The 13,583-nt window shown below is 31.8% G+C and overlaps 1 protein-coding gene across 2 annotated transcripts; it reads left to right on the forward strand.

Annotated features, from left to right (window-relative positions):
* The first annotated feature begins 463 nt into the window (after window positions 1-463).
* LOC143069492 (UBX domain-containing protein 1-like) lies at window positions 464-11,010 on the forward strand. Of its 2 annotated transcripts, XM_076244165.1 has the most exons (11): window positions 464-622; window positions 1,925-1,978; window positions 2,833-2,912; window positions 3,780-3,906; window positions 4,559-4,690; window positions 5,059-5,178; window positions 6,645-6,716; window positions 7,605-7,656; window positions 9,313-9,420; window positions 9,871-10,051; window positions 10,882-11,010. In XM_076244165.1, exons 1-11 carry the CDS (start codon window positions 567-569, stop codon window positions 10,923-10,925), a joined length of 1,026 nt encoding a protein of 341 aa, XP_076100280.1. In that variant the 5' UTR covers window positions 464-566; the 3' UTR covers window positions 10,926-11,010. The 2 variants fall into 2 exon arrangements, with proteins under 2 accessions (XP_076100280.1, XP_076100281.1); XM_076244166.1 differs by lacking the exons at window positions 464-622; window positions 1,925-1,978 and having other exon boundaries at window positions 2,907-2,961.
* The last annotated feature ends 2,573 nt before the right edge of the window (window positions 11,011-13,583 follow it).

Genomic DNA, 13,583 nt, shown 5'->3' on the forward strand with positions numbered 1-13,583 from the left:
ATTTTGTTGAACGAGGAATACTGCTTTCTCAAAAGTTGCTAAGACAGGCATGGCTATGAATCAATCAAATTAATGTCATCACTCAAGAAACTTTACGGTCGCCATCATGAGCTGATTGGCCATTATGACAAAAGTGTGTCAGAAATCATATCTGATATTCTTCCTCAGTCATAATAACCTTTACCGAAATGAACAAAGAAATAACATATGACGGGTGCAGTATACGGTGCAGGAAATGCTTACCCTTCCGGAGCACCTGATTTCACTCCCGGTTTTTAGTGGAGTTCGTGTTATTTCTTAATTATTATTTATAACTGTTGATGTAAATGTCCTTTGGTTTTGTGAGTCTTTTTTTACTCCTTGGTTTTGATTGTTATTGTCTAAATACGTTTTTTTTTTCAGAACTAAAGAAATTACGGATTGAATATCGCTTCGAGTCCGGAATAACTTCCTAACTTAATATTTTCACCTGAGTTGCCTCCCTTCTAAAACTGAAATGAAACTTGAAAACTCCTGAAATCACAACTTACAATACAAACCCCTTGTAGCTTCAACAAAACCTTATCATGTCTTCAACTGATGTCCAAACACTGATGGAAATGGGATTTACCCAAAACAGAGCGTATGTTATATGATAAATGTTATTTGGACCAATTTATTTTAAAAAAATGACCAAGTTCACTTTCAATTTCCCTGAATCACTACTTCTATCGTGACTTGATTTTTCATATGATAAGGAAATTTAACCCAAAAAAATTACGAATGCCCCCAAAAGAATGTACATACCTGCTTTGGTGTTTGTGTTGAATTATATTGAAGAATGTCCAGATAATCACTATCAGCATCATGATGTCTGGCATCTGCTGTTGGAATGCGTCAAAGCTAAAGAATAAAATAGTCTTCCAAAACATCGTAATTATTTGGACTAGTTTGAGCAGTGCACATACATGGAGTAACACATCATGCAATTCATGGAACATTATTGAATAATTTGCCGTTATTCCAAGCACCCCTAGAGAGCTGAAGGGTACACTAGAATTGGGTATATCGTCATTTTTCCCTAGTGGGAAAATTTGATATGGACACCTTATTTCCGTTGCATTTTCATTGGTTATCTATCTATGATTAAATGAAAGAAATCATTTTTTTATCTGTTTCGATGTTATATAGTATTTTGGGGAAATTTGAGGATCAGTATATAAGATAGTGTTTCAATAATACTTGGGGGAAATTTGAGGATCAATATATATTATACAGTGTTTTAATAGTAAAAAGTGGTTTTTACAACTACAAAAATTATCACTTGAAATGTTCCCCTCTTAAACATGTTAAAAAGGATAGTTGTTACATTGAAGGGTCACTCCTCATTTGAAGATACTGATCATATTTTGCTTGTCAACAGTGGTTGTGAGTTTGAACCCTAGTTTAAAGGTTGTACTTCTGTAAATATAGGCAATGCAATTTCTCAAAGGATTTCCTGCTCTAAACATGTTTACTACAATGAATTTAAAAAAAAATAAAACCTGAATATGAAAGTTCATCTACACTACTTTCATTTTTGCAGAGGTCAAAACAAAGGGTTGTGCAGCATATTTTTAAAGGTTTATATGCTTTGAACTTCTTCAAGTTCTTTGAGTATAAACTTATACTTATTCTGTACTACCCTTCCCTTTACTTTGAGTCTTCCCAAGAATTCAATATTTAATTTGACCATTATCTTGCTGTTTTAATACTGGTAAAGTTCCCCAATTGTGTACCTATGAGATTTATCATGGAGATCATAACAAGTAGGTTAACAAAACAAAATATCTATCTTGAGTAAAAATCTAGGCATATGCATAGAAAATGTCAAATGGTACAACTTTTGCAATCTCCACATTCATTGAAACAATTTTCCTATTAATGTTGTCTGCTCTATTTTCAGGGAAAGGGCTCTTGCCAAAACAAATTACAAAGGTGTACAGCTAGCAATGGACTGGTAAGTTTAATCTGATTAATTAAAAAAAAAAGATCCTGTGACTGTGTATCAGATAAGCTGTTAGAAAACGCTCTGTTTTACATTGTTTTAAAGACATTACGGAATCCTATAGTTTTGTCTGATGAATACAATGTACACACCTTCAAAACTTTGAAGGCTAACAATTCATTGGATGATGAATTAATTACCAGTACAGGATGTAAAACAGAATGAAGTGTTTTCATATACTTGTAAGCAAAGCTTGGACACAGGATCTGTATTTTAATCTGGTTAGGCAAGTTTGATTATATTGATGATACAATCTAAAAAAATATCAATGATATACATATGTATATATTTTTAAATGTTGTAGGATTGCTGTCTCATTGATGTAAAGACAACTCTAGAATTCCTTCTTTTTCCATTAACTACTGATGCCATAATACTTACAATGACTTATGTTATTACTTCACAGTAGAGTAGATTGTCAAGTGACATCATTTACTCTGATTGACCTCCAGTCAACTGGTGTAACTAATCCATAAAATAAAACTCAAAACTGCTCTATAGATTATACTCACATATATATCCTAAGTATTTGACAATAAATTCATCAAATTTCCATTTTGTACAGCTTTTGATAGGAGGTAAGATGTAAGCAAAAGTCTTACTTAAAAAAAGATATCTGACTTTTATACATCAATATCATCGTCCATGTATCATTGAATAAGTGCTTTCAGCTAAACAGTTTTGGTGAGGTTTTTGCTCACATCTAATATGTCCAAATATTAATGACAATTTAAAAAAATAAGCTATTTTTGTAGGTTTTAGATATGAATGTTATGTAATATCATTATAATTTTGGTTGTTTATAGGTTGTTTGCACATGAAGGTGATGCTGATATTGATGAACCCTTTGTGGCACCTGTAGGACACACACTTGGTAAATCTTCAGGTAATAAACTTTGTAGCACCTGTAGGATACACACTTGGTAAATCTTCAGGTAATAAACTTTGTAGCATCTGTAGGACACACACTTAGTAAATCTTCAGGTAAATAAACAATGATTGTGCAGGGTTCTCACTAAGGCGAGTCCATGAGTCCTGGACTCATCAAAATCTGTCTGGACTCACCATTTTCAAAACTGGTGAGTTCACAGATGCATCAAGATTGAAATATTTTGTATAAACTGAACATAGTTTAACACAAATATCATCATTTAATGGCAAAACTTTAAAAGTGATCTGAATTTAATGTCATTTCATTGCTCTGTTAGGAAATGGAGACTAAAATATTACATTATATTACAATAAAACATTTTCTTCTTGCTGTTGTACTCATCATGGTAAAAAATGACAAGTCCCTGGACTCGCCTTCAAAAATCCTTAGTGAGAACCCTGATTGTGTCACAGGAGTACACCTGTAATAAATGTGAATGTGGCTTTAAACACAAACAATCAATCAATCAATCAGCACGGTGTATAAATATTGAAATACATGTAGAACACAATCTTGGAAATTGCATACAGTTATTGTTGGACACACACTTTTTTAATCTAACCCTAATTATCCCTGTGGATTCCTTAAATTTTGCATAGCAATAATGATGGATCGAGGATAGTTTTTCGTGGATTCTTGATTTCATTGATTTTTCATTTTTTTTTTTACAAATAAGTCAATAGAAAATGAGTATTTCTATAAACAATTGAATTCTTGGCTTACCACAAACTCAATGAAGTTATAATTAGTATAATTCAAATAAAGAATCACTAATATTTTATTATCTTCTGTGAATACTCAAATATTTTTTTTGTATTTTAGAAACAGAGAGTAGTCAACCAATGGAAACATCCACCCAAGAACCAGGACCTAGTGACAGTGCAGCTGGTGGTGAACCTTCTGGTGAACCAGCGGGACCAGTTCAGGCAAACTCACTCAAGTGTGATGAGTAAGTATTGAATAAAACCAGGATACAGTTTTTTTAATGGAACTGGGTAGTTATTGAAATTGATTCTTGCAAATTGTCTGACCATGCTGGAAATTGATAAATATAATATGTAACCAAGATTAAAAAGAAAAAAATGGATGGAACCTTGTAAGCTGTCACTAACACTTCCTTATTTCATTTACCTAAGTAATTAAGAGTTTAGGTTTTTGAGAGAAAGTTAGATATAAGATGTGATTCAATAAAAATTACATTATTACTTATACTTTATACTACAAATCAGAAAAAGAAAATGAAGCATGTTTTTCAGTCTGTGTCTCAGATCATTTGTTAGTTCTTTTTTTTCTTTATTTGTTCGTTCGTCCATCCGTCCGTCTGTCTTGCTTCAGGTTAAAGTTTTTGGTCAAGGTCGTTTTTGATGCATTTGAAGTCCAATCAACTTGACAATTAATACACATTTTCCCTACAATATGATCTTTCTAATTTTGATGCCAAATATGAGTTTTGACCCCTATTCCAGAGTCCACTAAATAGAAAATGACAATGTGAGTGGGGCATCCATGTACTATGGACACATTCTTGTTTATTATATAAAAAGAAAATCAAGATTTTGTGTAATTATTCAAATAAAAGAGTATTTGTAATTATGTTACAGGTGTGGGAAGTTCCTAAGGACTGAGATGGAAGCTCAAGCCCACGCAGCCAGAACACAACATTCCAGTTTTTCTGAGTCCACCGAGGTCATTAAACCATTAACAGCAGAGGAAAAGAAAGAACAAATGAATAAGTAATTAACTTTTAAAACAAAACATTGGTGATAAAACTATTAAGACATAAAGCCAAAATAAGGTATATCATCCATTCAAATTGCCAACACTGTAAAACCAGAAATTTATATTGTTTTTACTCAAATGCATAAGTTGCAACGTTTTTGCAAAAAATACAAATTTGCATTGTAATTAAAGAACTTTTATACTTCGTTAAACATTTAAATTTGTTTATCACCTGTTTTCAACAAAATTCACTACAAATTGATATTCCATGAAAACAATTATGAGTCCAGGGTACATTAATAAAAAGAATACCTAGACTGGTACCCTCCACTTTAAAAGGCTATTGAACCAGTTAAAATCTTTACTTACCTTGACATGCCAGGTTACAAGAAAAGTTAAAACAGAAAAGACTAGAAAGAGAAGAGCAAGAGAAAAAAGAACAGACTGCAAGAGAGAAACAAAGAAGAACACAAGGAAAAGAAATAGTATCTATAAAATCAAAGTAAGTATGTTCTGACGATGATTAAATTCTGTAAACTTTACAATAGGCCTAAATTAATATGTTGTTTGTTTCCCCAATCCCGACCCTGCCAAGCAAGGTGTGGGTAGGTAGGTAGGGAAATAATTTTATTTTTTCCAAAAAGCTGAAACAATATTGGTCGAGACGGCAAGCCTGAAATTTGGAAATGAATAAATGATATAGACTTAGTTTTGACAATATATTTTATGAGTCAGAACGTTTTTGCAGGGTCCGTCAGGATTGGGGAAACAAACAATATTTTATTTTAAGCCATACATAAAAAGTTTGTTTAAAAATAGTATTTACTTCAATGTGGATAAAGGAAATGTGGTATGGTTGCCAATGAAACAACTACTGTCTGGAGTTTAAACAACGTAGAAGTAAGCACCTAAAGATAACCATACCATAAATGAGCAAACCTTTAACTAATAGGCAGTTATATAATGACAAACATGACAAAATGTGAAAGAAATCATACGAAAAAAACTTACAGCTGGATTTGTGACAAAAACAAAAAATGAAAAGGAAATATGATAGACAGGAACCATGACAACAACTGAATAACATGTTTAGTACAGGAAAACTTATCTAAACTCATTGTCATTGTGAATATAGATTTTTTTAGTCTACAAACATCAAATTACTACAAAATTTCACCTGTAAACCCTCAAACAAGAGTTAAATAAAAGATTGATATGCCAAAACAGAAAGATGAAAATAACAGACCCATTAACTTTTTACAGTGGTGAAATTACAACCCTTGATATATTTGATGTACATAAAAGGGTCCAGCAGCACATATGTGTATTTAATGAATGGCTATTATCTATTTTGAATTTATTGAACCATAAAACTAATTTTTGACTCTTCACATTGAATAATCCGCGAAGTGGATTTTCGCGGATTATGTAAAATGTGAAGAGTCAAAAATTAGTTTTATAGTTCAATAAAATCAAAATAAATTATTGCCATTCATTATAAATAAATTTCTATCAAAACTAAGGCTCAAAGAACTTTTTATATTATTCATATTAACAATAACAACGTACACACATGTTGGCGTCAAAGTCAAAGTGGGCGTGTCGCCATCAGAAAATAAAACTAATAATTTTAACCAATCAGAAGACAGTAAAAACACAAAATTTATTTATACATTCATAAAGGAAGAGAACCCCAATGAATTTGGACATCACAGTTTACAGAGGGTTCTGGTAAGGAAACAATAGGTAACAAAGACAGTAAAAATTATTATTTGCATCTCTTTATTCTGTTTACACTTTTGTTTCCATCTCTTTATTCTGTTTACACTTTTGTTTCCATCTCTTTATTCTGTTTACACTTTTGTTTCCATCTCTTTATTCTGTTTACACTTTTGTTTCCATCTCTTTATTCTGTTTACACTTTTGTTTCCATCTCTTTATTCTGTTTACACTTTTGTTTCCATTTAGAATAGAAGAGGATGAAATTAAGAAGATAGCTGAACAAAGAAGAAGAGAAAAAATGGACGATAAATTAGCAAGGTAAAATCTACATGTTTTTCTCTGGCTGTTTATGACGTCTTTACACTAAATCCATTGGATGTTGGATGTGTACGGATTGATTTTTTAGTCTTAGATGCATGATTTTTTATTAGTTGTTAGTGGCTTTGAACTAGCTGTCAGATAACTGCGAGTACTCTCAGATCTGTTCATTACGTCTTTTTGTGTCGGGATGTATAAGTACCCGGCCAGGTCTACTTGTATTTTTGTCCATCTGATGAGTTAAGCCTTACTTTTTCAACTGATTTTTATAGTTCGTTCTTATGTTGTACTGTTATACCACTGTCCCAGGTTAGGGGGAGGGTTGGGATCCCGCTAACATGTTTAACCCCGCCACATTATTTATGTATGTGCCTGTCCCAAGTCAGGAGCCTGTAATTCAGTGGTTGTCGTTTGTTTATGTGTTACATATTTGTTTTTCATTCATTTTTTTACATAAGTAAGGCCATTAGTTTTCTCGTTTGAATTGTTTTACATTGTGTTATCGGAGCATTTTATAGCTGACTATGTGGTATGGGCTTTGCTCATTGTTGAAGGCCGTACGGCGACCTATAGTTGTTAATGTCTGTGTCATTTTGGTCTTTTGTGGATAGTTGTCTCATTGGCAATCATACCACATCTTCTTTTTTATATTGATATAACATTAAGTGATATATTATAATAGTTATTTTGAATTTTAATGTTACCATAATAGAGACTTGAAAAGGACACCAGAACCATTGATTGTTTTGTCTATCCCTATAATTGAAGTAATAGTTTTTGTTTGGTGGAAATATATTGTTTTTCATAATGAAGATGTTATATTTGAATGTTTTATCAACATTAATTGACAAATGAAGGCATTCGAAAAAAATTCCAATTCTATTTCAGACAAAGAGTGAAAGATCAGATAGAAAAAGATAAAAGAGATAGAGCAGCTAAGGTTTGTTTAAGGATGTGATACAGATTATAATTTAATTAATGATCATCTAAAATTTGCATCAAAGGTCTTCAATGAATATTCTGATATTCTTATGTGATCAAAATTATGGAAATTTTGAGTGCTTGCTTTTGAGGTCTAAACATTTAAAAAAAAAAATCAAATTGTAGTGATTAAAATATGTAGAAACATTCTTTTAACAAAGTATGCAAAGAGAAATTAATTTAAAAAAAATATTTCACGAAAAATGTGAAAGAAATAATCTATTTGAGTTTTAAAACAGGCTGGGCTTGGCAAATGATACAAGATTGTGTCATGGTTAAACTTGTTACATAAATATAAGGAGGTATGGTATGATTGTTTATGAGACAACTCTCAACCATTACCAAATGACGTTGAAGTTAACAACCAAAGTTTGCTGTTTTGCCTTCAACAATAAGCAAATCATGATTTGGTTTAATGCTTAAAACCAGATAAGTAAGCAATTTCAGCAATTGCTAGTGTTTTTATACGCCCGTCAAAATTTTGATGGGACGTATTATGTTATACAAATGTCCGGTGTCCATCCGTCTGTCCATCTGTCTGTCTGTCCGTCTGTCTGTCCGGCGTAAACATGTCGCACCGTAACTTGAGAACGACTTATCCAAATTTCATGAAACTTAATATGGTTGTTTCTTATGATGGTCAAATGATCTGTATACTTTTTGGTGAAAATAAGATTTAAACTTTTTGAGTTACGGCACTTTTTAACTAAAACAGGTGTGTGTTTTTTTCACATGTCTCACTGTATCTCAAAAACGATTCTTGATTATGGCTTAAAACTTTAAACACTTCTTAGTTATATTAATCTCAATATCTGTATACTTTTTGGTGATGATTCAAAATTTCATTTTTGAGTTATTGAGTATTTTGTAAAAAAGGGGGAGGGGATTTTTACATGTCGCGCCATATCTCAAAAACGATTTATGATTATTGCATAAAACTTCACACATGTCTTTGTTATATTAATCTAAAGATCTGTATACTTTTTGGTGATGATTCAAAATTTCATTTTTGAGTTATTAATATTTTGTAAAAAAGGGGGAGGGGTTTTTTACATGTTGTGCCGTATCTCAAAAACGATTTTTGATTATTGCTTAAAACTTTACACACTTCTTTGTTATATTAATCTAAAGATCTGTATACTTTTTGGTGATGATTCAAAATTTTTTTTATGAGTTATTGAGTATTTTGTAAAACAGGGGAGGTTTTTTTTACATGTTGCGCCGTATCTCAAAAATAGTTTATGATTATTGCTTAAAACTTAACACACTTCTTTGTTATATTAATCTAAAGATCTGTATACTTTTTGGTTTTTATTCAAAATTTTATTTTAGTGATATTTAGTTTTTTGTAAATAAAAACAGGGTGGGGGTTTCACATGTCCCGCCGTGTCTCAAAAACAATATATGGTTATTGCTTTAAACTTTCTCAGAAACTATTTATGATTATTGCATAAAACCTCCACACAAGACGTTGGGCGTTTCATGCGCTCATGGCGCAGCTGTTTATTATACTAAGAAGTTGTATGTTATGAAAATATAGTGTGTATTTTACATACCGGGTAAGTCCATTGCTACACAAATTTTCAAGGGCTGACACTGAACTTCTTTTTTTCAGTTTGCCAAAGATAAAGATGTACAAAAATCCAATACAGCACCATCCCCTTCTGCTGCACCTGTAGCTACACCTGCTGTTAAAAAGGAATATACAGACTGTCGATTACAGGTAAATAAAAATTCAGAATAATGTGTGCTTATATCCATCACTCAACAACTTCCTGTTTACACAGAACTTAAAGAGGGCTATCATTAGTGAGCAATAGCTCACAGTTGAACTTATGGTATGTGAACCCACGAAAAAATATTGGTACTGTGGCTTCTTTTATTTTTCGTGGGTACCCATTTTCGTGGATGGTGGAAAACTTGGCTTTTCATGTATATGTTGTTAAGTGGTTTTGCCAAAAATGAAAAAAAAAAGTAATTTGTTGAACATTTAACTTTGTGTTTCACCTGTACCCACAAAAAAGCACGAATAATTAGTATCCTATGAATAATGATGAATCCGCAAGATAATGTTTTTATACTTTGATGTTATAAACAATTTATTTATTTATAAAAAATCAGTTAGCCAGTCACATCCAATAGTTATATCAATATGTTGTTTCCTCTATTGCAGATAAGATTCCCTTCAGGACAACCCCTAACACAAACATTTTCAGCCAAGGAACCACTAGCAGCAGTAAGATTATACATAGAGATGAACAGAACTGACCAATCAGGGCCATTCTCTTTGATGACAAACTTTCCAAAAAAAGTGTTTCAAAATGAAGATTATGAAAAACCATTAGATCAATTAGGTAAGATTCCACGGATCATTTTAGGGGCAGGTATAAGCTTGGTAAGGGGAGTTAACTCATTATCGTGTTTGCTAGTCTATTTCATCAAGGCTTTAACACTCATGTGAAACAAAATTAAAATCTAATTTATTTACAAGCTTAAAATATTTTGACAAAATTGGCCCGTATCTCTACAACCATGCAGACAATTTTGTAAAGTTATGGTGCATCTTTGGTAAATATTTCCTTATTAAATAAATTTCTTATACCTTGCCAGAAAGTAGATTTTTCTATGTTTTTACAAAAAATATAATAAAAAGTATGGGTCACTGTGTTATTTTTCAAGCTACAAGTTGTGCAAAAAAAGTTGCATAGATTGTTCATGAAAAAAACTTGTTTTTGAATAAAAAGAAATATATGAGATAGATTTTTGAAATAAAATATGAAAAAAGAGGTTTTAATTGATCTTTTTTTCTGTTTCAAAATTTGCAGATTTGAGCAAAGAACTAGACCTTTTTTAATTGCTATTTTACAATCTAAGAAGGTGGTATATATTTTATTTACATTAAGCAACATATTATATATAATAAAAAAAATCACTCTTTAAAAAAACTAGTGTCCTTGAATATTCTTTGAAGTTTTATGAGATGCAAATGAATTAAACTTGTTTAGACAATTAGCAGATGAATAAATGTAGAGAAATTATGAGAAAATGAATGATGGACAAAAAAGTCCACAAAAAAAGAGTACTTTAAATGCTATAAAGAAAAAGAAAAAAATAATGTGGTTTTTATACATTTACCATCAAAATTATATGTGACTTACTCTTATCATGTGATTTTCTTTTGCAGGTTTGGTCCCTTCTGCTGTTTTAATTGTAACCAAAGCAGTATGATGCCAACTTTAAAACAGTGACAATAGATATTTTATGTTATTTATGTTATTAAGCTCTGAATAAATGTTTTACTATGTAAAGAAAATGCTTAATTAATTCTATTGTAGAGTGTTGTCACTGTTGTGTAATTTGTGCTAAAATACTATATAGGGGGTTATTTTCGCGGGGTGCAAATTTTCGCTTATTTTCATGGATAGAACAAAATCGCTGAAATAGATTCCGCCAATTTAAAAGTGCACATACAAAGGTATTGATAAAAGTTTTGAGTCCACCAAAATAATAACGACCAAAATATTTTGTAAACTTTTTTCAATGAAAATTGCGAAATTTTACACCTGCGAAAATAACCCGCTATATGGTATCAGACCAACACTGTTTGACAACCTGTTCCTTTTAACCCTTGTACCAATGCTTCCTTATTTCATCAGAGAGTCTTTGTGGCTGAGTGGTCTAAATTGTCAAACTACTGTATCACTAGCCTGTCTGAGTATGTGATCTTGAATCTCCAACATGGCAGGTGTGTTGATTGACTAGAATTTTCAGTTTTCCTATGAAAGATTGAGGTTCTCTACCCAATCTGGTTTCCTCCACCAATAAAAAATGACTGCCATGAAATAGCATAATAGTACTGAAGTTGTGTTAAACACAAATCAATCAATGTATTCAATAAATTTGCATTATACCTCATTCTAAGAATATATATATTATATACCTGTCTATCCCAATTACAATAGCAGATCCAGAAATTTTTATAAAGGAGGGGGCCAGTCATGCTTCTGTGATTCCCTATTTAATCCAAAAAAAAAAATTCCCTACAAAAGGGGGTGCGGTTTCAATAAAAAAAAATCCCCACAAAAGGGGTGCAGTTTCAATAAAAAAAAAATCCCCACAAAATGGGGTGCGGTTTCAATAAAAAAAAAATCCCCACAAAAGGGGGTGCGGTTTCAACTCCACTGGATCTATATATGAATTAGTTCTTGGGTCAGAACGCGCTCAAGGTAGTAGTTATTAAAATGACACTGAAATTTGTAAAGAAAAAAGGTTTTTGGATACTTATTCAAAAACTAGTTTTGTCTGTTATCTTGAAAACCGATTTGAATTAGGGACAAAAATGTGAAAAATGATTAGATTTCTTTACTGTCCATTTAAATTCAAACTTTCAGATGACATTTTATATGATTTATTATGAATAAGAAGATGTGTTATTTTTGCGCCTGTCCCAAGTCAGGAGCCTCTGGCCTTTGTAAGCTTGTTTGATTTTTAACCGGATTTACGAAGTAAAAATTGGTTATAGATTTGGGGAAGTACTTTGTAATTTTAATATGTTGTTGACAACAAAATTGAGGTCAAGTTCAATAATGACGATTTTGACTTACACTGTTCAGAAGTTATGGGTCTTGAAAGATTGAAAAATGGTGGTTCCAGTCATGGTGTTGCATTCACTGGGATACTTATGAACCATTCAACCAAAGTTTTTTGATGTGACCACAAAAATTGAAAATTTTTTGGTCGTATATTGGTATCACGTTTGGGTTGTCGTCATCGTCTTCGTCCGAATACTTTTGGTTTTCGCACTATAACTTTAGTTTAAGTACATAGAAATATATAAAATTTAAACACAAGGTTTATGACCATAAAAGAAAGGTTGGGATTGATTTTGGAAGTTTTGGTCCCAACAGTTTAGGAATTAGGGGCCCAAAAGGGCCCAAATAAGCATTTTCTAGGTTTTCGCACTATAACTTTAGTTTAAGTGAATAGAAATCAATGATATTTTGACACAAAGTTTATGACCACAAATGGAAGGTTGGGATTGATTTTGGGTGTTTTAGTTCCAACTGTTTAGGAATTTGGGGCCAAAAAAGGGCCCAAATAAGCATTATTCTTGGTTTTCGCACAATAACTTTAGTACAAATACATAGAAATCATTGAAATTTAAACACAAGGTTTATCAACACAAAAGGAAGGTTGGGATTGATTTTGGGAGTTGAGATCCCAACAGTTTTGGAATTAGGGGCCAAAAAGGGGCCCAAATAAGCATTTTTCTTGGTTTTCGCACCATAACTTTAGTATAAGTAAACAGAAATTTATGAAACTTAAACACAAGGTTTATGACCATAAAAGGAAGGTTGGGATTGATTTTGGGAGTTTTGGTCCCAACAGTTTAGGAATAAGGGGCCCAAAGGGTCCAAATTAAACTTTGTTTGATTTCATCAAAAATTGAATAATTGGGGTTCTTTGATATGCCAAATCTAACTGTGTATGTATTTTCTTAATTTTTGGTCCCGTTTTCAAATTGGTCTACATTAGGGTCCTAAATTAAACTAAGTTTGATTATAACAAAAATTGAATTTTGTGGGCTTCTTTGATATGCTGAATATAAACATGTACTTAGATTTTTGATTATGGGCCCAGTTTTCAAGTTGGTCCAAATCATGTCCTAAAATTATTATACTAATTATTGTGCAATAGCAAGAAATTTTCAATTGCACAGTATTGTGCAATAGCAAGAAATCTTCAATTGCACAGTATTGTGCAATAGCAAGTATTTTCAATTGCACAGTATTGCCCAATAGCAAGAAATATCTAATTGCACAATATTGCGAAATAGCAAGAAATTTTCAATTGGAGTTATCTTTCTTTGTCCAGAATAGTAGTTGA

The sequence above is a fragment of the Mytilus galloprovincialis genome, chromosome 3 (genome assembly GCF_965363235.1).
Source record: "Mytilus galloprovincialis chromosome 3, xbMytGall1.hap1.1, whole genome shotgun sequence".
Lineage (NCBI taxonomy): Eukaryota > Metazoa > Mollusca > Bivalvia > Mytilida > Mytilidae > Mytilus > Mytilus galloprovincialis.

Excerpts from the sequence above, each read along its gene's own strand:
- LOC143069492 (XM_076244165.1), top strand. The coding sequence starts at position 567 with ATGTCTTCAACTGATGTCCAAACACTGATGGAAATGGGATTTACCCAA. Across the intron at positions 4,691-5,058 it reads AAGAAAGAACAAATGAATAA|GTTACAAGAAAAGTTAAAAC; the intron begins GTAATTAACTTT and ends TTGACATGCCAG. Across the intron at positions 9,421-9,870 it reads ATACAGACTGTCGATTACAG|ATAAGATTCCCTTCAGGACA; the intron begins GTAAATAAAAAT and ends CCTCTATTGCAG.